This window comes from Corythoichthys intestinalis, chromosome 7 (genome assembly GCF_030265065.1).
Source record: "Corythoichthys intestinalis isolate RoL2023-P3 chromosome 7, ASM3026506v1, whole genome shotgun sequence".
NCBI lineage: Eukaryota > Metazoa > Chordata > Actinopteri > Syngnathiformes > Syngnathidae > Corythoichthys > Corythoichthys intestinalis.
This window is the reverse complement of record NC_080401.1, coordinates 57,228,706-57,253,061: the sequence shown is the minus strand read 5'-3', so window position 1 is coordinate 57,253,061 and position 24,356 is coordinate 57,228,706. Positions and strand designations below refer to the sequence as shown.

General features: G+C 38.8%; 2 protein-coding genes across 6 annotated transcripts in view; both read right to left on the bottom strand.

The window, feature by feature from the left end:
• ephx4 (epoxide hydrolase 4) overlaps nucleotides 1-9,402 on the bottom strand; it is a 43,379-nt gene extending 33,977 nt beyond the window's left edge. The window contains exons 1-2 of one of the 2 annotated variants that reach the window (XM_057840397.1): nucleotides 9,288-9,402; nucleotides 9,092-9,214 (exon numbers count right to left, since the gene is read on the bottom strand). In XM_057840397.1, coding sequence (XP_057696380.1) covers nucleotides 9,092-9,214; nucleotides 9,288-9,302 — 138 coding nt within the window. In that variant the 5' untranslated portion in view covers nucleotides 9,303-9,402. Of the gene's footprint in view, nucleotides 1-2,257; nucleotides 2,525-9,091; nucleotides 9,215-9,287 lie in introns of those variants that run through there. The other variant, XM_057840395.1, reaches the window with a different exon arrangement.
• brdt (bromodomain, testis-specific) overlaps nucleotides 9,342-24,356 on the bottom strand; it is a 42,304-nt gene continuing 27,289 nt past the window's right edge. For all 4 annotated transcript variants that reach the window (XM_057840385.1, XM_057840386.1, XM_057840387.1 and 1 more), the window contains 9 exons: nucleotides 19,486-19,605; nucleotides 19,355-19,407; nucleotides 19,152-19,284; nucleotides 18,908-18,966; nucleotides 16,129-16,189; nucleotides 15,952-16,055; nucleotides 14,805-14,980; nucleotides 14,537-14,732; nucleotides 9,342-9,925 (listed from right to left, as the gene is read on the bottom strand). In XM_057840385.1, the coding sequence (XP_057696368.1) occupies nucleotides 9,860-9,925; nucleotides 14,537-14,732; nucleotides 14,805-14,980; nucleotides 15,952-16,055; nucleotides 16,129-16,189; nucleotides 18,908-18,966; nucleotides 19,152-19,284; nucleotides 19,355-19,407; nucleotides 19,486-19,605 (968 nt within the window). In that variant the 3' untranslated portion in view covers nucleotides 9,342-9,859. The remainder of the gene's footprint in view (nucleotides 9,926-14,536; nucleotides 14,733-14,804; nucleotides 14,981-15,951; nucleotides 16,056-16,128; nucleotides 16,190-18,907; nucleotides 18,967-19,151; nucleotides 19,285-19,354; nucleotides 19,408-19,485; nucleotides 19,606-24,356) is intronic.

Below are 24,356 nucleotides of genomic sequence, written 5' to 3'. Positions count from 1 at the left end.
TCTAAGAATCACGTTTTGCCCGGACTACTTTTAATGCGGGACAACGAGCTGACGTCACGTGCGTAGAGGAAGAAGCAATAAAAATTTTTTTAAAAACTACTGCAGCCGACAGCCGTTACAAACTGCGCCGATGTTGCTAAAAACTACGCCCCATGGTGCTATGTGGTAGCAGGTAGCGTCTGTAAGCATGTCATAGATATCACATGTACGTAGAACTAGATGCGAAATGACTGACTCGGCGGCGTTAATAAAACAGCCGCCATCTTAAAGCAGTACACTTCTCAGCGCTCATAAAAAGGATTAACGTTACTGTCACTCGCTAACGTAACGTTATCCCTGCGGAGGGCTAGGTTTCTATTCATTATCATTATGACCACTGTCGATGCGTCACTAACTCTTACATACAGGCTTTATTTATGGTAATCTGTGAAAACAGCGTTGTAGAGTGGTTAGGGTGTAAAATAAAAACTTAGTAATGCTAACTGTCAATTTGAGCTCAGTAGTCATTGCTGGATAAAACACCAAGTAGAACTGGTGCCTAATGTGCTCCAATACAGCACAACATTTATTTTGAACACTGCAAAAATGCAAAATCCTATCATGACTTACAGTTTAGAATAACTTAAAACTTAACTAGAACTTAGAGCTTGACACAAGTGGAAATTCAATTGAAACACGTGGGAAAAACACCTAATTTTTAAGTGATGTGTGTTATCAAGCGTAATTACATTTTTAGGTAAGAAATATAGATATCTTTTCTAAGTTCTAAAAGTTCTTTTGAGTGAAAGCAGTGAATTATTCTTTTTTTTCTTTTTCTTTAAAAAGTCACATTTGAGACGCAATTGTTGGCTGTTTTCAACAATGTACATCGAAAACAAAGTCATTGATTGACTGAAAATGGTTCAATATTAGATTAACTGTCTTGTTTTCTCATCTATATTTATAATTGCTCTTTACATAAAAAAATGTTTTATCCGATTACTCGATAGAATTTTCAGTCGATTAATCGATTACTACAATATTCGATAGCTGCAGCCCTAAATGTCTTCATAATTACGTCTTAAATTGTTCGCTTTGAATCGAATCGACGCAGAATACCGTATCACTGTCCATAGAATTGATGTACTATACCATCACAAAATATTTGCCACTAGAGGTGGGAATCTTTGGGCACCTAACGATTCGATTACGTTTACGATTCAGACTCCGATTCGATTATAAATCGATAACTGATGCCCCCCTCCCCCCATTTTTTTTTTGTGTGAATGTTTTGTACATTTGTTCCAAAATTGTTCAAAAATCCTCTCAGGCTATATAAACCAAACTACTATTTTAGTATCAAGTTACCGGTTAAAAACAGTAAATAAAATACTCAAGTCCCCATTCTGTATCAGCAGCTTTAAACTACATTCAATTAATTTAATGTTGTGAATCAACCGTTAAAGTTGTTCAAACTGCGCCCGTTATTCCATAATTTCCCTTTCGACATGTGAAAGTTTTAAAACTGTTTCATCATTTAAAGATAGATTCAAGTCAAGATTTTGCCGATATAGGGGTATTTTAGATAAAAAGTAATTAGGTTCTCTACAACAGAGCCTTCTAGAGAATTCTACTGCTTTAAGATGGCGCCTGTTTACTAGCGCGGGAAAGTGTCATTTCACATCTAGTCTAGAGATATGTGGTATCTACCATAGCCGTATGTTGCCGTATGTTTGTAGCAACTAGCAACTGGGCGCTGTTTGCAGCGGCTGACGGCCGCAGTCAGGTATTTTTTTTTTTAAACTAGTGGCATTAGCTGCACATGATATTTACTCTCGGTCCGTTCCTCGTTGCGTCCCGAAGACCGCGCTGACTGCATTTTATTTCCGCTTTACCAGGTATAATTCAATAATCGGAATTTGAATGTTTGTGAATCGTTCTCCAATCGTCCACGGCCGAATCGCGAATAATCTAAGAATCAGAAATTTCGAACGCCTCTATTTGCCACGATCAAAAACTTCCTGCCACCCACTCGCAACCCCATAAATATTTTTCTAGATCCGCCCCTGCTGGCTGTTAATACTTATTTTTCAGTTAAACTGACGCCTACCGCCGTCAATGGCAGCCAATGAGTTTACACGATAAAAAAAATAAATTTGTGCAAGAAAGGGTAAAAAAAAAAAAAAAAAATTTCGATGACGCAACGCCACCACTTCCCGCACGCGCCTCAGACGAAAACAAAACCAGCACGCGCCCCCGCCGTCACGACGCGGCTCACCTTGATCCGCACGTAGCAGTGCGTGCCCAAGGACGTGTCGTGCAGACACGCCGGCGGCGCCTCTCGCAGCGTCCAGCGGAAGGTGGCCGTCGGCCGCGCGATGGCGCTCCAGCAGAGCCGCAGCAGCGCGGCGGCGCCGCAAAGCGCGCAAAAGGCGCCGACGAGCGACCAGTAGGCGCAAAGTCGCAGGCGCAGCGCCAGGCGGACGAGCAGCGGACGCGCCATCTTTGCATCGCGTTGCCAGTCCGGTTCGGAGGGACGGCGGGCACGGGGAGGATGAGGAGCGGAGAGAGGAAGGGAGGGAGGATCCGCTCAATGGGACGGACGACTGGGAGGAAAAAAGGGAGGGAGGGAGGCTTGTTGTTATTGTTTGCGGCCAATCCAGAGTTACAGCTATTCTTGTACTCGCGTCACGTACAATGGCAACCGCACAGGTTCAGTCTTTAGGCACTCACGTGTTAACAAGACCAGCAGAGCTCATTCACGCGGACGTCATTTAAAACAACAACATACGGGGTCATTACCTGAATGCACAGATGGGTCAGGTCATGTATAAGGGGTGAAAAAAAGTTACAGTATGGAGAGAATTATTTCATTTTAAAATGGTATTATTTAGAACTAACCAGGTTAAAGCTCTAAATAATGAAATTAACTTTTTGCCAGACAGTGTGAAAGGCGATTAAGGTCCAAATTAGGGGTGCTCGATTTGATCAAGTGATCAGAAATTGGACCTAATCACATCATTTTTCCGTCCCAAAATATGTCTTATTTTTCAATTTCTCTTTCCAAAAAATTAATCATGGAAATCTTTTTTGGGGGGAGGTGGATGGGTCAACAATTTTAACTACCGTGATTTCCGCACTATACAGCGCACCCGACAATAGGCTTTTCTCAAATGTTCCAAAAGAAACATTTGATTGATCAAAAATAGGTTAACCAGATTATCATCAACCGGTATCCTCCACAAAAAGCCACCTGCAGGGGGACTTAGACACCACAACAGGGTTTCCCCTACATACAGTAGGGCAAATAAGTATTTAGTCAACCATTAATTGTGCAAGTTCTCCCACTTGAAAATATTAGAGAGGCCTGTAATTGTCAACATGGGTAAACCTCAACCATGACAGACGGATTGTGGGGAAAAAAAACCTGAAAATAGCAATGTTTGATTTTTAAAGAATTTCTTTGCAAATCATGGTGGAAAATGAGTATTTGGTCAGTACCAAAAGTTCTTCACACACTGTTGCTGGTATTTAGGCCCATTCCTCCATGCAGATCTCTTCTAGAGCAGTGATGTTTTAGGGCTGTCGTTGGGCAACACGGACTTTCAACTCCTTCCTCACTCTGTGGCGTCAAAATAATAAGAACAGTGAGCAAAAATCCCAGAACCACACAGGGGGACTTAGTGAATGACCTACAGAGAGCTGCAACCACAGTAACAAAGGCTACTATCAGTAACACAACGCGGGACTCAAATCCTGCACTGCCAGATGTGTCCCCCTGCTAAAGAAAGTACATGTCCAGGCCCATCTGCGGTTCGCTAGAGAGCATTTGGATGATCCAGAAGAGGACTGAGAGAATGTGTTATGGTCAGATGAAACAAAAATATAACTTTTTGGTAGAAACACAGGTTCTCGTGTTTGGAGGAGAAAGAATACTGAATTGCACCATACCCACTGTGAAGCACGGGGGTGGAAACATCATGCTTTGGGGCTGTTTTTCTGCAAAGGGACCAGGACAACTGATCTGTGTAAAGGAAAGAATGAATGGGGCCATGTATAGAGAGATTTTGAGTGAAAATCTCCTTCCATCAGCAAGGGCATTGAAGATGAGACGTGGCCGGGTCTTTCAGCATGACAATGATCCCAAACAAACAGCCAGGGCAACAAAGGAGTGGCTTCGTAAGAAGCATTTCAAGGTCCTGGAGTGGCCTAGCCAGTCTCCAGATCTCAACCCCATAGAAAATCTGGAGGGAGTTGAAAGTTTGTGTTGCTCAACGTCACCCCCTAAACATCACTGCTCTAGAGGAGATCTGCATGGAGGAATGGGCCAAAATACCAGCAGCAGTGTGTGAAAAGCTTGTGAAGAGTTACAGAAAACGTTTGCCCTCCGTTATTGCCAACAAAGGGTACATAACAAACTATTGAGATGAACTTTTGGTACTGACCAAATATTTATTTTCCATGATGATTTGCAAATAAATTCTTTCAAAATCAAACAATGTAATTTTCAGTTTTTTTCCCCCCACATTCTGTCTCTCATGGTTGAAGTTTACCCATGTTGACAATTACAGGCCTCTCTAATATTTTCAAGTGGGAGAACTTGCACAATTAGTGGTTGACTAAATACTTATTTTCCCCACTGTACGTGGGAAAATAACTTAATGATGCATGTTGATACGACACACATAAAGGCAACTTCCTTTAAAAAAAAACGTTAGAAAGTTGTATGGACATACAATCCGCTAGCTTGTTGTTTCTTGTTGTCTTCGAAAATTACACTTGGGTGACGGCGCTTCAAGTGTTCGTTCATAGCCGACGTGCGGGTATGCGAGCTCAGCTTAGCAAAGTGTACACACAGTGGCACCCACCATATTTTCCTTGAAATAATTCCAGGCTCTGGCAATTCTGGTCCGCTTTTTTGGCTTGATGCTGCTTTCACCGCTTGCATCGCGAGCGCCCGCCATTCTAAACTTTATCCGCATGTACCGTAATTTCCCGAATATAACGCGCACTTTTTTTCCCCAAAATCAACTTGTAAAATCATGGTGCGCATTATAAACGGGTACATGGATGGAGACAGAAATATATATATATTACATATATATATAAACCGATTTTTTTTTTTATTGACACGGCCACGTTGTGTTGAAGAAACGTATGCGGCGACCCGTCGCCGACCATTACGGTACGTGACGTCACCATTTTGTTTCGGTAATACTTCACTCTAATCGGCCGAATGATTTCGTCTGTGTTAAATTCTGCTTTTTTTACTCTGCATAAAGCAAGGAATTTAGTTTCTTGAACTCATTTGAGTCAATGTTTATTGCAGCTCCGCAACTCTGACCATAATGTAAGCACACAGACTTCCTGTGTCCGTCAACTATAACTGTCCCTCAGGAAACTCAATCCCAAATAACAATAGTTCATATTACTTTCGTGGTCATAGCGATGAGCTCTCACGGATTTCCGACTTACGTTCTCACTTTCATTTTACCGTATCAATCCATGGAAGAAACATTTATTCATCATGATGAAACGAGCAAGTTATACAGCAGCCTTTAAAAGAAAAGTCACATCTGTTTTGTTTTCTCCTAGATTCTGGTAAGCTGGAGAAGTTGTCAAATCGTATTATTACCGTAAATATTGTCAGTTTATGGTAATGTTTTGAACTACCAATATGCTATGCTTGTGCTGTGTTTCACCAGTCAGTAAAATGACATTTCTGTATCTGTACACGAGCTCTGTTTTCTTGTATTCTTCTATTTATTGGTGCTAAAATTAGGGTGCGCGTTATAAACGGGTACAATATTTTCCCCTAGATTTTACAAGTAAATTTGGAGTGCGCATTATACACGGGTGCGCCTTATATTCGGGAAATTACGGCAAAAAAATTTTTTTAACCCGATGACTGATCGATGACGTCGACTACTCTGGACAGCTCTAAACTAGATCATATCGATAAACTTTTGAACTAAAAAGTAGGGTTGTTCCGATCATGTTTTTTTGCTCCCGATCCGATCGTTTTAGTTTGAGTATCTGCCGATCCCGATATTTCCCGATCCGATTGCTTTTTTTGCTCCCGATTCAATTCCAATCATTCCTGATAATTTTTCCTGATCATATACATTTTGGCAATGCATTAAGAAAAAAATAAAATAAAACTCAGACGAATATATATATTCAACATACAGTACATAAGTAGTGTATTTGTTTATTATGACAATAAATCCTCAATATGGCATTTACATTATTAAAATTCTTTCTGTGAGAGGGATCCACGGATAGAAAGACTTGTAATTCTTAAAGGATAAATGTGACTTTGTATAGTGTGACTAAATATTGCCATCTAGTGTATTTGTTGAGCTTTCAGTAAATGATACTGTAGCCATGCCCAAATCCATGATGGGAAGTGGAACCATGACTGTGCGTAGTGCTACCAATTGATATATCTTCTCTGCGTTGGGAAATAACATAAGGTGTTAAGAAAAAGATCAATTGCTACCTTGCTTCCCCACATTACTTCCCATGATATTTCTAATCATAGGGAGAGGGATTATATGGCTTTAGCCAATTAAAAAAAGGCTCCAAAGGCTGCCAAAATTCACTCTACTCATTTTACGCTGCCTTTTATCTCTCTATATAGGTAAAACGGCACCATTTCGTGAGTGGGTCATGCAGCGCATGCATTAATTGCGTTAAATATTTTAACGTGATACATTTTTTATAAAATAATTACTGCGTTTATCGGGATAAATTTGATAATCCTACCTTAAGCCTAAACTAAAGACTCTGGATGAGTGCAATATATTATGTCTGTAACGTTAAATACAATTAGAAAACGATTTAATTAAAAAAATATATACTGTATATTAAAAAAAGGCATGGCCGATATTTTTTTGCCCATTCCGATACTTTGAAAATGACGTGATCGGCATCCCGATCGATCGGGACATCTCTACTAAAAAGTATCGCGACATCTCACCTTTTGACATAATGTCACACCCCTAGTAAAAACTAAAGATACACGATAATATCGGTCGCCGATAATTATCGGCCGATAATGGCAATTATGACGTCACACAGATAATCCAGATAATAAAAAAATTTAACCGATAATGCAATCCGATAATTATATACTTGATTTAGCCTCCAAATGTGCGCAACCGAAGAATTCAGCACGCCGCCTCCTCAACCCCTCCCCTCTCTGAAGCCCCTGAGGGAGGAGGGGTTGAGGAGGCGGAGTTACACGACAAGAAGTAGTTGAATATTATGGCGGCTGTTACTAAAAAAAACGACACTCTCGCCATCTGCGAAATATGTACCGTAGAAGTTCCACGAGGCAGAAAGAAAGCGTCCTCATTCAAAACCACTAACCCAGCAGCCATTTAAACCTGCATCACAAAGATTTTTGGAACGAATACGAGGCTGCTGCTAGCGGGAATGCTAAAGCTATTGTAAACACTAAGTTAAACTACAGGGCTTGTGACGATACAGAGTCGGGCTGTTTGGGAATGCAGCCGAAGGCGGGTGGTAAATTCGCATCTAACCGGCACCGGCACGACTGGAGACCGATAGTCGGCAAGTAGCCGTCTTCCGACGGAGCCCGCCACTCTGGCCGGTCCGGCAGGCCGCCGCCGAGCCCGGTTCCTCGGCCTCGGGACCTCCAGCGAACACCCCGGTTTCGTGGTGCGTTCCCCCACGGCGTGCGAGCAGAGCCAGGACCCGAATACACCGCGGCGAACCGGCCGGGGCGGGCGGATTATTCGGTACGTAGCTGCCGCCGAGACGAGACACGTTTTTTTCAAGCAGAGCCAGGACCCGAATACGCCGCGGCGAACCGGCGGGGCGGGCGGATTATCAGGTGTTCTGACAAATTTTGCAACCCATCAAACATTGCTGTACGAACGTAGCTGCCGCCGCCGCCGAGACGAGACACGTTTTTTTGTGTGTTTTTTTTACCGAAATGACCCGAGAGCCAAAGCCCTGGATAAAAAATTATGCAGTTTATACGACCACCATTCTTCATGAAAAAGTGATGTCCAGTAAGCAAGCTTATCATGACGGCACAGTGGTTAGATGATAATTTAAACATGGAGAAAACGAAGTCAGCCAGTCAATAATGCATTCAGTATGTTAAATGACGAGCGGTCAGATGACTTTGTAACGCTGCCTTTATTTTAGGCTTAACAAAACTCAGGCACAAAACAACACGCACGGAGATGCGAACACCAACTCCGTCCAAATAGTCCTGCCGTGTATCAGTTTAGCTGCTGTAAAGCAAATGTCGATAAAGCCGCAAATGTAAACAAAGTGCTGCAGAATGGGTACATGACATCTCGCTCTTTTGAGTTAATCATTTTCACAGTGTGCAACAAAGCATATAACATTAGCAATCACTTTTCAAATTATTTAACTTATTTCTCTGCTCAATTACAGTCACAGTAGATAATCAAATTCTTAAATCAATATTCTGTTGCCACAAATATTATTCAAAATCTTTCCTTCTTCCAAGTTTTTTTTTTTTTTTTTTTTAGGATTAAGTATAATAATGTATTGCTTAAAACAAGGCTGTTAAGATTATTTTCAGCTAGCTATTTTTCTTCCAAGAAATCTGAGAGAAATACACTTGAAGCGATGGCAGATAATTTCACTTATTGCCAATAGATTTACAATTAAAACTGACTAGTTTTAAGGAGGTGTGTTTTGCAGTGTATTAATGTTATATATGTTAGGAACGGCTTACTTTTAAAGGCATTTTTGTGCAACTTAGGTATTTACTCTGTAAGTAATTGGTTTACCATTACACAATGTCAGACAATCTGCATTATTTAGATGTTTGAATTGACGACTTGTTCATATTTTATGTTGAAAAAAAGAGCAATAAATTATATTTTTGCACAGTAATATTTTCTTTTGTGTATACTTTAAAATTTTCCATAAATCTTTTAATAGAATTATCGGCTTGACATTATCGGTTATCGGTTGGAATGAGGAGGAAATTATCGGTTATCGGTATCGGTTGAAAAATGTATTATCGTGTATCACTTGTAAAAACCACTAATACTTGCAAAATTAATCATAGGCCCCTATTCTCTGATGCTTTTTCACCCACCAGTGACCCCTGCTGAGGAATTTCCGTCACTTCTGACTGACCACTCTCTTCATGGTATATCCCTCCACTCAGAAAAGATCCGCAAAGGTTTGCAACCGAACTCTGTGAATCTACTCTGACACCCTGCAAAGAAATTCAAGCAGAAACTCACAAAATACCACAAGTTAAACGCATACAAGATTAAAAGCAAACTCACCCAGACTGAAGACATTTTTAGACTTCTCTCTGCTTTGAAGCCAACACCGATTGCTTAGTGAAAATATCTTTATTTAGTCATAAAAGAAAACAAACCTAAACAAGCCTCTCCTCATTCGAACCTATGCAAGGCAGAAAATACAGAAGAGGGAACAAAGTGCGGTGCATGTCAAAGGAGAACGCAGTGAATGAGGAAAGGTTGCTGGCAAATGGCGTGTAAACAAAATAACAAAAGTGCATGTATAGGAGCACATCTGAGTTTTCATCTCACACTGAAATCTAACAATTTCCAACAGATTTGTTGTATCCGATGACGAAGAATAAATTTTGATGTAGAGAAACAAACCAAAGAAAAGTGGATGAAATTCAAACTCAGACGGCACACTTCCATACATGACAATTGTATTCAATAACACAAACGTAGCGAGAAAACACTACGAAAACAACAAACGGCGCTGGATGTCCTGGAACTTTCCAGAGACCTGAAAATGAATGAACACATTACAAGTGAACACAAAATGGCCGAAAGTGCCCTGAGACCGTTTTAGTTCTTAGGTCCAAGTTGTTTTGGTTTTAGTCCAGGCTGAGCTCAAAAGTGGCCATGATGTCCCGCTGCATGGTCATGTCGATGCACGACATCTAACAGGAAAAAGACAAGAAAAGGCATTCATTAGATGATGCATTCTAACATTGAGGCCAATAAAGACAATGTTCAACGTTTTTAATGTTGAGAAGAAAAAAAAAATATTTTAAAGTTTTGTTTTCCAAAAATAAAGACTACATGAGGTACCGCAATGAGGCCTCAAGATAAGAAATTACCGTAATTTCCCGAATATAACGCGCGCACCCCCCCCCCCCCCCCAAAATCAACTTGTAAAATCATGGTGCGCTTTATAAACGGGTACATAGATGAAGACAGAAATATATATATATAAACCGATTTTTCGGTAACACTTTATAATAACTATCCGTTTTACTAGTTAATAGATCATTAGTAAACTGTTGATAAATGATTTATTGTTGATTTGTGAAGTATTTGTTAACAGCTTGTTAAGCATTTACAGGTGTTCTTAACCTGAAACACAGTTTGTGTAGAAACGTTTCAAGTTTTTGTGTGTAACGTTTGGCATTTCTATCTTTTCAGGTTAAGAAATGCCGTTCACTTCAAAAGAAAAGGCATTTTGACAAGGCATTTTGCAGGCAGCGCTAATGTTGCACATTATGAAAATCTGCCATGGAACCAACAAATATTTGTACTTTTCTTTGTATATTTAACCAATAAAACTTATGACCTTCAACATAAAGTGTATATACTTTTATTAAGATCCATCAACTAGCATGGGCATTTAGAATGGGGTCCACCATATTGGAACGTACCGGAGGGCTGATGCCCTCAGGTGGTCTTCAGTTGCGAATGTATTAGCTCTCACGTTCGGAGGAGTAGAAATAACCAAATGTTTATGTCAAGTGTAGATTTTAATGTTAAGACTCAAAAACTGAATGAGACGAGATAGCACGTAGAGACGCAGATCAGGAAGGCGCACAGTCCAGTGAAGGAGAAGTAAGCAAAAACGCAAACAGGAAATCTAGCTGGGACCCAACATGGACAAAAATGGCAAAGTTCAAGCCGTGGCTGTACCACAAAAATCAAGGTGAGTGTTTACAATCGTGCATCTATCATTTTTAATAATCATAATTGTATTATTTTACCTTAAATTGTGATATTGAAAAATAGAGGCGTGCAAAATGTCTGATTCTTAGATTATTCGCGATTCGGCCGTGGAAGATTCGAGAACGATTCACAAATATCCAAATTCCGATTATTGAATTGTACCAGGTGAAGCGGAAGTAAAACACAGTCAGCGCGGTCTTTGGGACACAATGAGGAACGGACCAAGAGTAAATATGTTCAACTCATGCCGCTAGATAAAAAAAACAATCATACCTGACTGCGGCTGACAGCCGCTACAAACAACGCCCAGTTGCTAGTTGCTACAAACATACGGCTACAGTAGATATCATATATATGTAGAACTAGATGCAAAATGACAGACGACGTCGGTGTTACAACATATATTATTGAACAGAGATGCGAATTGACACTTTCCGGCGTAAGTAAACAGCCACCATCTTAAAGCAGTAGACCTCTCTAGAAGGTGCTGTTGTCGTGAACCTAATAAACTTTTTATCTAAAATACTCCTAAATCGGCAGAATCTTGTCTTGAATCTATCTTTAAATGATGAAATAGTTTTAAAACTTTGACAAAAGTAGACAGAAGGGAAATTATGGAATAACGGGAGCGTTTTTAAAAACTGTAACAGTTGATTCACAACATTAAATTAATGGAATGTAGTTTAAAGCTGCTGATACAGAATTGGGACTGGACTTTTTTTATTTGCTGTTATTTTTGTATATTTGTTTACTGTTATATGTTATATGTTAACTTGATACTGAAATAGTAGTTTGGTTTAGCCTGAGAGGATTTTTGAACAAATTTGGAACTAATGTACAAAACATTAAAAAAGGAGGGGGGTGCATCAATAATCGTTTTATAATCGAATCGGAGCCTCTGAATCGTAAGCGTAATCGAATCGTTAGGTGCCCAAAGATTCCCAGCTCTATTAAAAAAGGTTCATTGTCTATAACCTGGCATAATCCTTATCGGAAAAAAATTACAAAACAGCATATTTGCATTTAAAGAATTATTTTTCATCTCATTGAAACAAATCATTATATGAATTTGTACTAACAATCAGAAAAGTAACTCCCACAAAGACACCAGTTTAGGACTGCAGCTATTTATATTTTAGTAATCGAGCAATCGACTGAAAATTCTATCGATTAATCGAGTAATCGGATAAAACAAATATATTTTTAAGTGAAGAGCAATCATAAATATACATGAGAAAAAAAAACATTTAATCTAATCTTCAACCATTTTCAGTCAATCAATGTCTTTATTTTCTATGTATATTGTTGAAAACAGCCAACAATTGCATCTCAGATGTAACTAGAATAAAAAAAAAAGACTAATTCACTGCTTTCACTCAAAAAACCGTTAGATCTTATTAAAAAAAATATATACATACATACATATATATATATATATATATATACACACACGCACACACACACACACACACACACCTAAAAATAACGTTACGCTTGATAACACACATCACTTAAAAGTTAGGATTTTTCCCCACGTGTTTCAATTGAATTTCTATTTGTGTCAAGCCATTTTTAAGTTCTAGTTAAGTTTTAAGTTAGTCTAAACTGTAAGTCCTGATAGAATTTTGAGTTTTTGCAGTGTTCAAAATAAATGTATGATAAAGGCTGTATTGGAGCACATTAGGGACCAGTGCTAGTTGGTGTTTTATCCAGCAATGACTACTAGAGCTGGGAATTTTTTGGGCACCTAACGATTCGATTACGATTACGATTCATATGCTCCGATTCGATTCTAAAACGATTATTGATGCACCCCCCTCCTTTTTTAAAAAATTTATTTATTTATTTATTTTTTAAAATGTTTTGTACATTAGTTCCAAAATTGTTCAAAAATACTCTCAGGCTAAACCAAACTACTATTTCAGTATCAAGTTAACATATAGCAGTAAACAAATATACAAAAATAACAGTAAATAAAAAACTCCAGTCCCCATTCTGTAACAGCAGCTTTAAACTACATTCAATTAATTTAATGTTGTGAATCAAGTGTTAAAGTTGTTAAAATTGCTCCCGTTAATCCATAATTTCCCTTTTGTCTACTTTCGACATGTGAAAGTTTTAAAACTATTTTAAAGATAGATTCAAGTCAATATTTTACCGATTTAGGAGTATTTTAGATAAAAAGTTAATTAGGTTTGCTTGGAAGGTTCGCTACAACAGCCTTGCAGGGAAGTGTACTGCTTTAAGATGGCGGCCGTTTATAACGCCCGCATCTAGCTTTTTGTAGATGTGCTGCAAAACTACCAAATCGGTAATGCATCTAGTCCTATATAAATGATATCTACCATAACATTATGTGGATGACGTACTTTTGGAGCAGCTTTTCAGCAGCAGTCAGGTATGCTGTTGTGTTTTTTTATCACGTGGCATGAGTTGAGCTAGAGCCGTGAGTTGAGCATTGGCATTACCCGAGGGGCCGGGTAATGAGAAGCATGATGTTTAGCTACTCTCGCTCCGTTGCTCATTGACCGCGCGGCGCGCTGTGTGTTGTACTTCCGCTTTACTTGGCATATTTCAATAATCGGAATTTGGATGTTTGTGAATCGTTCTCGAATCTGCCACGGCCGAATCGCGAATAATCTAAGAATCGGAAATTTTGCACACCTCTAATGACTACTGAGCTAAAATTGATAGTTAGCATTATTGAGTTTTTATTTTTACACCTTCATCACTCCACAACGCTATCTTATGTTAAAGCCTGTATGTAAGACACGTTAGCCACGCATCGACAGTGGTCATAATTAATAGAAACCTAGCCCTCCGCAGGGCTAACGTTACGCGAATTTTATTTATTAGCGCTTAGCGCTCTTTATTAGCGCTTAGCGCTCTACTGCTTTGAGATGGCGGCTGTTTACTAACGCTGGCCAGACGCGGCGGAGTCTGTCATTGCGCATCTAGTTCAACATACATGTGATCTCTATGAGACTCATCAGATGCTACCTGCTGTCAACGTAGCATCGTGCGGGCTAATATTTAGCAACGTCGGCGTCGTTTGTAGCGGCTGTCGGCTGATTTAAGTTTTTGTTTTGTTTTTTTGCTTCTTCTTCTACGCACATCAGCGCGTTGTCCCGCATTAAAAGTAGTCCGAGCAAAACGTGATGCTTAGAGCTGTCAAAATAAACGATTACTCGAGGTGAATAAAATTACTCGGATCAGTTTTTAAACTCGAGTTACTCGAGTTGTTCAAGTATTCGTTTCAGCTCTACTTCAGTTTGAACTGAAGTTGCATTGGCTAATGTAAATTTTAACATATTTAATTTAAATCCAAATGGGTAATCCATTGAATGTGTTTCAGAAAACGGACCAGGTCAGTTAATTCTCCAGAAGTTGTTGAGGTAGGACTACGAAGAAAATGGCCTTAATCTAAGTTAAATGGTTCCTTCCAGTATCAGTTCTTTGCTATTTGGGAGGAAAACTGATTCTTAGCCATGTACCATTGCAGATCATTCAAGTTGACCTCCTTTTAATTTAAACCCAAAGTAAAATGTCAGACATCCCACGCGATTCGGGACACTCACCGCCTCTCGTCTGCGACGCTCCTGCTCCTTCTGTCTGGCCAGCTCCCGCATGCGACTCACAGGGGACAGGGTGCTCCCGACCTGGGTGTCATTCGGGGACATTGGTGGCTTGCTGCTGCTGCTGCTGGGGATAGGCGTCGTCGTGTTCACGCTCGGACACGAGAGGTCCTCTTTGCTTGGTGATTTTTTGCACAAGCTGCCATTAAAATGAAATAATAATAAAAATAAAAAAAAAGTACAAGTGTTTGCAACTTAACAACAAAAGTACCTCTTTTCTGGAACCTCTAGCTGCTTCTTCTTCAGCGCCTTTTCACGCTCTTCTTTCTCCATGGCGGCCTTCCGAAATTGTTGAAAGCTCTCTTTAGATGATTTAATGGCGGAAGGGAACGCCACCGATTGCATCACCAGCCGGGCCCACGAATCGGCATTTTTCAGTACGATGTCCTTGTATTTTGGAAAAAAATATACGACATCAGAGCTATCCCGACTAGTCGACGTCATTGATAACGTAAACGCGTCAACGAGCACAACATCCCGTCGACGGTTAATGAAAGGTTTTAAAAAAAAAAAAAAAAAAAAAAAAAAAAAAAAAACTATTGTTAAACAAAAGAAAAAAATAAAACATCATAAGCAGTTGCTCACAATGTTACTAGGCCTGCAGCTATCGATTATTTTCAAATAATCGAGTAATCGGATGAACATGAAAAAATTAAAATACCTGAGCTGGGCCTGAAACGGTATAGAAAAAAATAATAATAAGGGTCTACATACGTAAAACAAAAGAACAATTGGCTAACTTACATAGCAAAAGTCCACTAGCTTAAATGCGATAAAATACCTTTTTTTTTTTTTTTTTTTTTTTTTTTTACAATGCTCTAAAATGGTTCAGACACATATTCCCTCAGAAAATTGGCTAAATATACCTTTAAACTAAATTACGAATGCATTAAAAAACATTAGCTCAAACAAACACCTAGCTTATGTTGGTCTTAACAGGGAGCAGCTGGATTTGGCCATGTAAAATGAGGCAGACTAGATGGCAGCGTATCCATCCAAATCAATGAAACTAAATGCAAACACTTTCACAAATCATTACAAAGCCACTTTAATTAAACGAATACTCGAAGCAGCAAAATTTAATTCGAATCATTTTTTCTAATCGAATACTCGAGTTAATCGATTAATCGTTGCAGCACTAATACTCTCTAATTGAGTATTCTTTTCACCAAATACTTTTTCACTTGTACTTGAGTACATTTTTTGGATGACGACTTTTACTTTGAGTAATATTATTTTGAAGTAATGCTACTCTTGAGTAAAATTTTTGGCTTCTCTACCCACTTTCTGCTTATTTGTGCCTAAAATTTAACTTTATGCACAATTTATATCTCAGGTAAAAAAAAACTCAAACATACCTTTTGAGGTGTTTTTTCCAGTTGGGTCGCTATGATTGGAGAGTTTGAGGAAGAGGAAACATCGGCCACTTGACTGTCACGAACATCCTCAGCGCATTTGGGACCTGGAAGAAAAGGTTTCATAGCAATTACCATCGTGTTCAGTGTATATTTATTTGGTTCTGCATGGTGACTTGCCTAATTTAATGTCTTCTGTAGGTGGTGGTGGGCTTTTCTTTAGAGGTGACAGCAACGGGGCCTTAAAAAAATAAAAAATAAAAAAAATAAAAAGAAGCTTGCCTTTTATACGTATATGATATCTAGGATAAAACTGTGGAAAAATAAATGTCAATAAAAACACTTCATTTTGCTGTATATACTGTTCAGAATACCAACTGTATTTTAGCACCATAAGACATACAAAAAAGTAAACATTACTTATCAGTTTATCAGTGCATAGACATCATCACTATTGACGTGTCACTTTGTCATTCTTTGCGCGACGCCTTATCAGAGGGAGCCGAGCTTCATTTAGTAATAGCCGAAGACGGCACACGCACACACTACGAAAGTTGTACAGGAAGAATTTTCTCAGGAGTGATTTTTTCGAAGATTCAAGGTAAATATTTTTTCCGTATCATGCATGCGGGATTGAAGCATTTATTCGCCGGAATTTTCTTCTTTGTTTACTCATGGAGGCGGCTAATTTTCGTAACTGACTAACCTCATCATGGTTTACTTGTAACCAAGAATCGAGACTGTTTTACGTCCATATCTACAGTATGAATAATTCGGGGATTTAAGCATTTATTCACAAGAATTTTTGCCAGAAAAGCTCCTTTTACGTCAGGCGGCCGCTAGCCTCATTCGCTAACACAGTAGCATTGTACTCTGTCAATATATGTAAAATAAACGCTAACTGCACAGTTTCTTTGCTTTTATCCAAGAATCGAGACTGTTTTACGTCCATATGTATGGAGAATTCGGGGATTTTAGCATTTATTCAGAAGAATTTTCGCCAAAAACGCTCCTTTTACGCCAGGCGGCCGCTAGCCTCATTCGCTAACATACTCTAGTAGCATTATTCTTCGTCAATAACCGTAAAATAAACGCTAAATGCACGGTTTCTTTGCTTTTATCCAAAAAATCAAGACTGTTTTTCGTCCATATCTATGAAAAATTCGGGGATTTAAGCATTTATTCACAAGAACGTTTGCCAGAAAAGCTCCTTTTACACCAGGCGGCCGCTAGCCTCTTTTGCTAACACAGTAGCATTGTACTTCGTCAATATACGTAAAATAAACGCTAACTGCACGGTTTCTTTGCTTTTATCCAAGAATCGAGACTGTTTTACGTCCATATCTATGAAGAATTCGGGGATTTAAGCATTCATTCACAAGAATTTTCGCCACAAAAGCTCCTTTTACGCCAGGCGGCCGCTAGCCTCATTCGCTAACATAGTAGCATTGTACTTCTTCAATATACGTAAAAGAAACACTAACTGCACGGTTTCTTTGCTTTTATCCAAGAATCGAGACTGTTTTACGTCCATATCTGTGAAGAATTCGGGGATTTAAGCATTTATTCACAAGAATTTTTGCCAGAAAAGCTCTGTTTACACCAGGCAGCCGCTAGCCTCATACGCTAACATAGTAGCATTGTACTTCATCAATATACATAAAATAAACGCTAACTGCATAGTTTCTTTGCTTTTAACCAAGAATTGACACTGTTTTACGTCCATATCTTCGAAGAATTCGGGGATTTAAGCATTTATTCACAAGAATTTTCGCCAGAAACGCTCCTTTTACGCCAGGCGGCCGCTAGCCTCATTCGCTAACATGGTAGTATTATACTTTGTCAATATATGAAAAATAAACGCTATCTCCACGGTTTCTTTGCTTTTAACCAAGAATCGAGACTGTTTTACGTCCATATCTATGGAGAATTCGGGGATTTAAGCATTTATTCATAAGAATTTTTGCAACAAAAGCTCCTTTTATGCCAGGCGGCGACTAGCCTCATTCACTAACACAGTAGCATTGTACTCTGTCGATATGCGTAAAATAAACGCTAACTGCACGGTTTCTTTGCTTTTATCCAAGAATCAAGACTGTTTTACGTCCATATCTATGGAGAATTCGGGGATTTAAGCATTTATTTACAAGAATTTTCGCCACAAAAGCTCCTTTTACGCCAGGCGGCCGCTAGCCTCATTCGCTAACATAGTAGCATTGTACTTCTTCAATATACGCAAAAGAAACACTAACTGCACGGTTTCTTTGCTTTTATCCAAGAATTGAGACTGTTTTACGTCAATTTCTATGAAGAATTCGGGGATTTAAGCATTTATTCACAAGAATTTTTGCCAGAAAAGCTCCTTTTATACCAGGTGGCCGCTAGCCTCATTTGCTAACAGTATATTGTGTACAATTATTGATTGTACATAGAATTTATTAATAATTATAATTATTAATCTATTTACGTATTATTTATAAATGATTCTGCATGTTTTCCTCAAGTATTACCGTAAGTTTCTTATGTTAAATTGAGTGATTTACTAGCTGTTGAAAACTTAAAATAAAAAAAATTAAAAAGTTGCTATTTTGGTCAAAAACTTACATGATGTGTTAAATATTGCCAATGATCCTCAAAATATAGGTGATTATCCCTGCATTTAGTGATTTTTGTGCAACTAGTGTAAAATCTGAGACTTTTTTAGCCATTTTAAGTTGTGTTATACTTCTATAGAAAATAATTGGGATTTTATAAGGGAACGACTTTGAATTTTTTGATGCCGCTGCTCATGGAGACTCATACAGTATGGCTAAGGTAGGTTCCCGTTTTGGTTTTAGGTCGGTAGCAGCTTTGGTTTTGTAAATATTTTGTTTTGAAGTTTTAGAAAATAGGCCCCCTACGAATCGGCCCCGTTTCCCGTGTCACGGCAATAGTTTATGAAGTCTATGATAGGTGTTACCTTATATCCAGAAGTGGTCCAAATCAATATAGTATTCGGCGACACCGATGGAGAGCATTCTGTTCAATACATACAATTATGATTATTGTTATTAGCTGTAAACTCATTGGCTTCCATTGACAGCGATAGTCTTTTTACCCATTTTGACTAGAAGATGTGAATCCTGCCAGTCCAAATGGATTGGATGTCTATCGCTGTCAATGGCAGTGAATGAGTTAAAGACAGCTCAAAGGTTGAGTGTCACCTGTTGGCGGCAGCGTCGTTCTGCTTTCTTTCCCCAAATAGCGTTTGGTCTGTGTTAGCGTAGCTTTAGCAGCTGGAGCTGTATGACAAGTGTTGCCAGAGCGCCCCCCGCTGGTCAGTTTGCTACTGGTAGCCTGCAGTGAGACAAGCAGCCATTTAGCATCGTCCAATGACAAACCATCAACATTTGCAGAAGACGATTACCTTCTTTTTAAGCTTTTTACATGGAGCTTTCATGTTCTTCTGGATGTCGGACGCTGGGAAACAAGCAAAATGTTTGTAGCCTGAGTGATATTTTACGCTAGACTTTGTCTAATAACAAGAACCAAGTTTACCAGAAGATGAGGTTCTGCTATCAGAAGATGGCGAACTGCTGCTGGAAGATGTAATTGAAGAGCTGCTGCCATTGCTGCTGAGCATGGATGGCAAAATAAAGTCTGGCGAGGCACGCTTGGCTAAAAAAAAGAAAAAAATAATTTAGGGGAATACGAGACGTAAATCTGGATAGATACATCGATTGGTTAACTAAGCAAAGATCCAATCAAATTGATTGAAACGCAAACATCGATGTGCTCGTCTGTGTATGTTCATTTGAAATTGTTGGAAACCTTTATTTTTGAACTACTAAAACTTTGAATTTTACAGTCGAAAACATTCTGAGTAACTGTCGACCAAAACTAGACGAAAACATTTTGAAATTACCAAAATATGACTAGGACTAACAAGTATTTTCGTCCAAAAGACAAAGACAACAATTGAAACGTCCGCCAAAAACCAGCACTGGTAGCTAGTTACCTATCCATCTATCTATCTATGTAGCTACCTACCTACAGTATCCATCTACGTAGCTACGGCATCCATCTACGTAGCTATTAAATGTTTAAAAAAAAAAAAATTGATTCCAAAATGTATCCCGATATTAAGTCAAGCAATTCTCATATCGATTCAAAATCTGTCTGTATCGACCCTTGCAAGTGTGTTTTTGGTGGAAATAAGCAATTCGGTGGGTATACTTCTACTCCCTTCCAGTAGTTGGCAGCGTACAGCAGCATTACCTTGCAGTCTGCTAAAACAACAACAAAATTTGACTAATCCAAGTAGATTTATCTAAGTCGCCCTCTAGTGGTTGGCCGCCATTACTGGCGTGTTTACACATCTGTAGTGGCCCAGCGTCAGTCAATATAAATAGTAACATTAACTGCTGTTGACCGTGTGCTGCAGGCAGCACACCTCAGCAATGGCAGACAGGGTACTTCCAGTTGTTTCGCTCAGATTAGCTCTTTTATAAATCTGAAATTTGGACTAATTTTTTATTTTATTGCAAAAACGGAGGCATGGAGTATTCAGAATCCTGCATTAATGTAGGTTTGGACTAAAGCAGGTTTTCACGAAAAAAAAAAGAACATGTTATCATGAAAGCCATATATTGTTCAAACATTTTTGAGTGCTGGATGACGTTTCAGAAATAAATTAATATAAATGTAATGTAATGCATACGCGGAGATTGAGGGGAGACAGGCGGGGCAGTGCCACGCCCCAAGTGGCTGAAAAATGTCATTTCATATAATTGACTTTCCTATATACAGTGATCCCTCGTTTTTTGCGGTTAATGGGGACCAGAACCTGCCGCGATAAGTGAAAAACTGTGAAGCAGCGCCCCACCCCTCCCCTAAAAACAAAAAAAACAAAATCTTTTGTGTGTTTTCAATGTATATATTCAGATTTAGCATTGGAAAGGGATACATATTAGACGTTTTTTTTCCACTTTTTTCCCCAAAGTATCAAAGTATATATTTTAATAAATGGTTTTCAAGCACTTCAACTGTAATAATTTGAAATTTTATACATGGTACTGTCCAACCAAATTATTTTTAAACAATAATAAAGTAGAAAATTAAATGCTTATGCTTCATTGAGTAAATTCACTACGCTGCTCACTTACACGCTTGCTACTTCAAGTGTTGAAAAAGCTAAACGATGATTGACAATGCAGCGCTTTGAAGTTTCGGCTTCCAAGCTTCTCTGGCAAGACCAAACCTTAACGTCTGTCGATCATCGTTAACTTTAACAAGCAACTCAAGTAGAGCTGAAACGAATACTCGAGCAACTCGAGTAACTCGAGTTTAAAAACTGATCCTAGTAATTTTATTCACCTCGAGGAATCGTTTAATTTTGCCAGCTCTAAGCATCACGCATTGCCTGGACTACTTTTAATGCGGGACTACGCGCTGATGTCACGTGCGTAGAGGTAGAAGCAATAAAAAAAATAAAACTTTCTGCAGCCGACAGCCGCAACAAACTACGCCGTCGTTGCTAAAAACTAGCCCGCATGATGCGGTGGTAGCAGGTAGCATCTAATGCGTCTCATAGTTATCACATGTATGTTGAACTAGATGCGAAATAACAGTAAAGCAGTACACTTCTCAGCGCTAATAAATAAGATTAACGTTACTGTTACTCGCTCACGTACGTAATGTTAGCCCTGCGGAGGGCAAGGTTTCTATTAAGACCGCTGTCGATGCGCGGCTAACATGTCTTACATACAGGCTTTATTTAATCTGTGAAACATAGCGCTGTAGCGTGATGAGGGTGTAAAATGAAGATATGATAAAGCTAACTGTCAATTTTAGCTCAGTAGTCATTGCTGGATAAAACACCAAGTAGCACTGGCCCCTAATGTGCTCCAATACAGCAGGTATCATACTGTAACGTTGACAAAGAGTCACCCGCTTCGTTAGGTTGCAATTATTTATTTTTTGGGAACTCGTGGAACGACAACAACAACATGAAGGCAAGTCTCTCGCTCTCCCACACCTCCCTCACCCCCGTACGTCACGCGGTGCATTCAGGAACGCATGCAAATATCCCCGCCATATTATAACATGATATGTTACAATACATTTATTTTGAGCACTGCAAAAACTCAAAATCCTATCAGGACTTACAGTTCAGTAGAGCTGAAACGAATACTCGAGCAACTCGAGTAACTCGAGTTTAAAAACTGATCCGAGTAATTTTATTCACCTCGAGTAATCGTTTATTTTGACAGCTCTAAGCATCACGTTTTGCTCGGACTACTTTTAATGCGGGACAACGCGCTGTCACGTGCCGAGAGGAAGAAGGGAAAAAAAAAAAAAAACTTACTGCAGCCGACAGCTGCCACAAACGACGCTGACGTTGCTAAATATTAGCCCGCACGAAGCTACGTTGGTAAGAGGTACCGTCTGATGAGTCTCATAGAGATCACATGTATGTTGAGGTAGATGCAAAATGACAGACTCGGCCGCCTCTGGGCAGCGTTAGTAAACAGCCGCCATCTTAAAGCAGTAATAAGTAAGCGCTAATAAATAAAATTAACGTTACTGTCGCTACTAGCTCACGTAACGATAGCCCTGCAGAGGGCTAGGTTTCAATTAATTATGACCACTGTCGATGCGTGGCTAACGTGTCTTACATACAGGCTTTAACATAACATAGAATTGTGGCGTGATGAGGGTGTAAAATAAAAACTTAATCATGCTAACAATCAATTTTAGCTTATTAGTCATTGCTGGATAAAACACCAAGTAGCACTGGTCCCTAATGTGCTCCAATACAGCCTGTATCATACATTTATTTTGAACACTGCAAAAACTCAAAATCCTATCAGGACTTACAGTTTAGACTAACTTAAAACTTAACTAGAACTTAAAAATGGCTTGACACAAAGAGAAATTCAATTGAAACACGTGGGAAAAAAGCCTAACTTTTAAGTGATGTGTGTTATCAAGCGTAACGGGATTTTAGGTAATATATATATATATATATATTTATATATATATATATATATATATATTTTTTTTTTTAATAAGATCTATAAGTTTTTTGAGTGAAAGCAGTAAATTAGTCTTTTTTTTTTAATTCTAGTTACATCTGAGATGCAATTGTTGGCTGTTTTCAACAATATACATCGAAAATAAAGACATTGACTGAAAATGGTTCAAGATTAGATGAAATGTCTTGTTTTCTCATGTATATTTATAATTGCTCTTCACCTAAAAATACATTTGTTTTATCCGATTACTCGATTAATCGATAGAATTTTCAGTCAATTACTCGATTACTAAAATATTCGATAGCTGCAGCCCTACTTGACACAAATGGAAATTCAATTGAAACACGTGGGAAAAACACCTAACTAAAGTGATATGTGTTTTCAAGTGTAATGGCATTTTTAGGTAAGAAATATATATATATTTTTTTATAAGATCTAAAAGCCACGGTGTCGCGCCGTAGACGTTTCTGGGTTATACTGTCCTACCGTGTTGGTATTCATTACAGTTGAGAAGACTGAGTAAAAATAATCTACACAAAGAAACTGTAACCCGATCGACTCACAACCTCGAAAAGTAAGGGTTACATTACGTCAGAAACTCATTCGGTACGCCTCCGTTCCGAACCGAGCACCACGTACCGAAACGGTTCAATACAAATACATGTACCGTTCAGAGGTTGCGCTAGACTTTTTCGTTGTCTGTCATTTTGACTGACAGGGTCATAAAAATCCGGTCATAATCTATTTTTACCGTTCACTTAAATTTTTAAAATGATAATAATGACATATTCAATAATATTTAGTTTTCATTCATCTTTAATTAATATTCTGTCCGAACAAGCTTAACAGAGAATCCACACCGCGCCATCACACATCAAGCAGCTGTGTGTTATTAGCGCCTAGCTTGCCTTGAACACGGCTTTTTAAGAAGGGTCGGACTTGACAACAGTCATAAAAAATTTTTTCATAAAAAACGGGTTTGAGGATAAGCCTGAGAATGATCGGTTTTCTCTCTGCTCCATATAAGCAATATTTCACCATTGCTTACACGGCCGAGAGTCGGGGTAAACTGCTCGTATGTGTGTGTGAAATGCACGAACAGTGGGTGCATGCTATCGATCCATATACTTTGAATATAAGCCTATACAGGGATGATTTATGCCTGTTATTTGTGTCCTCTTTTTAATAAGCAAAATATATCCATGAAATGACAGATGACAGCTAGCATGTGTGATTGTATGGTCATTTGTTTTGATGCTTCTACAGCAGTGCTTCTCAATTATTTTCTGTCACGCCCCCCAAAGGAAGACGTAAATGTTTCGCGCCCCCCCAAACTCTCTGCCGCCACTGTAAATAGTATCATTTGTCTATAAAATTACTATTATAAATACG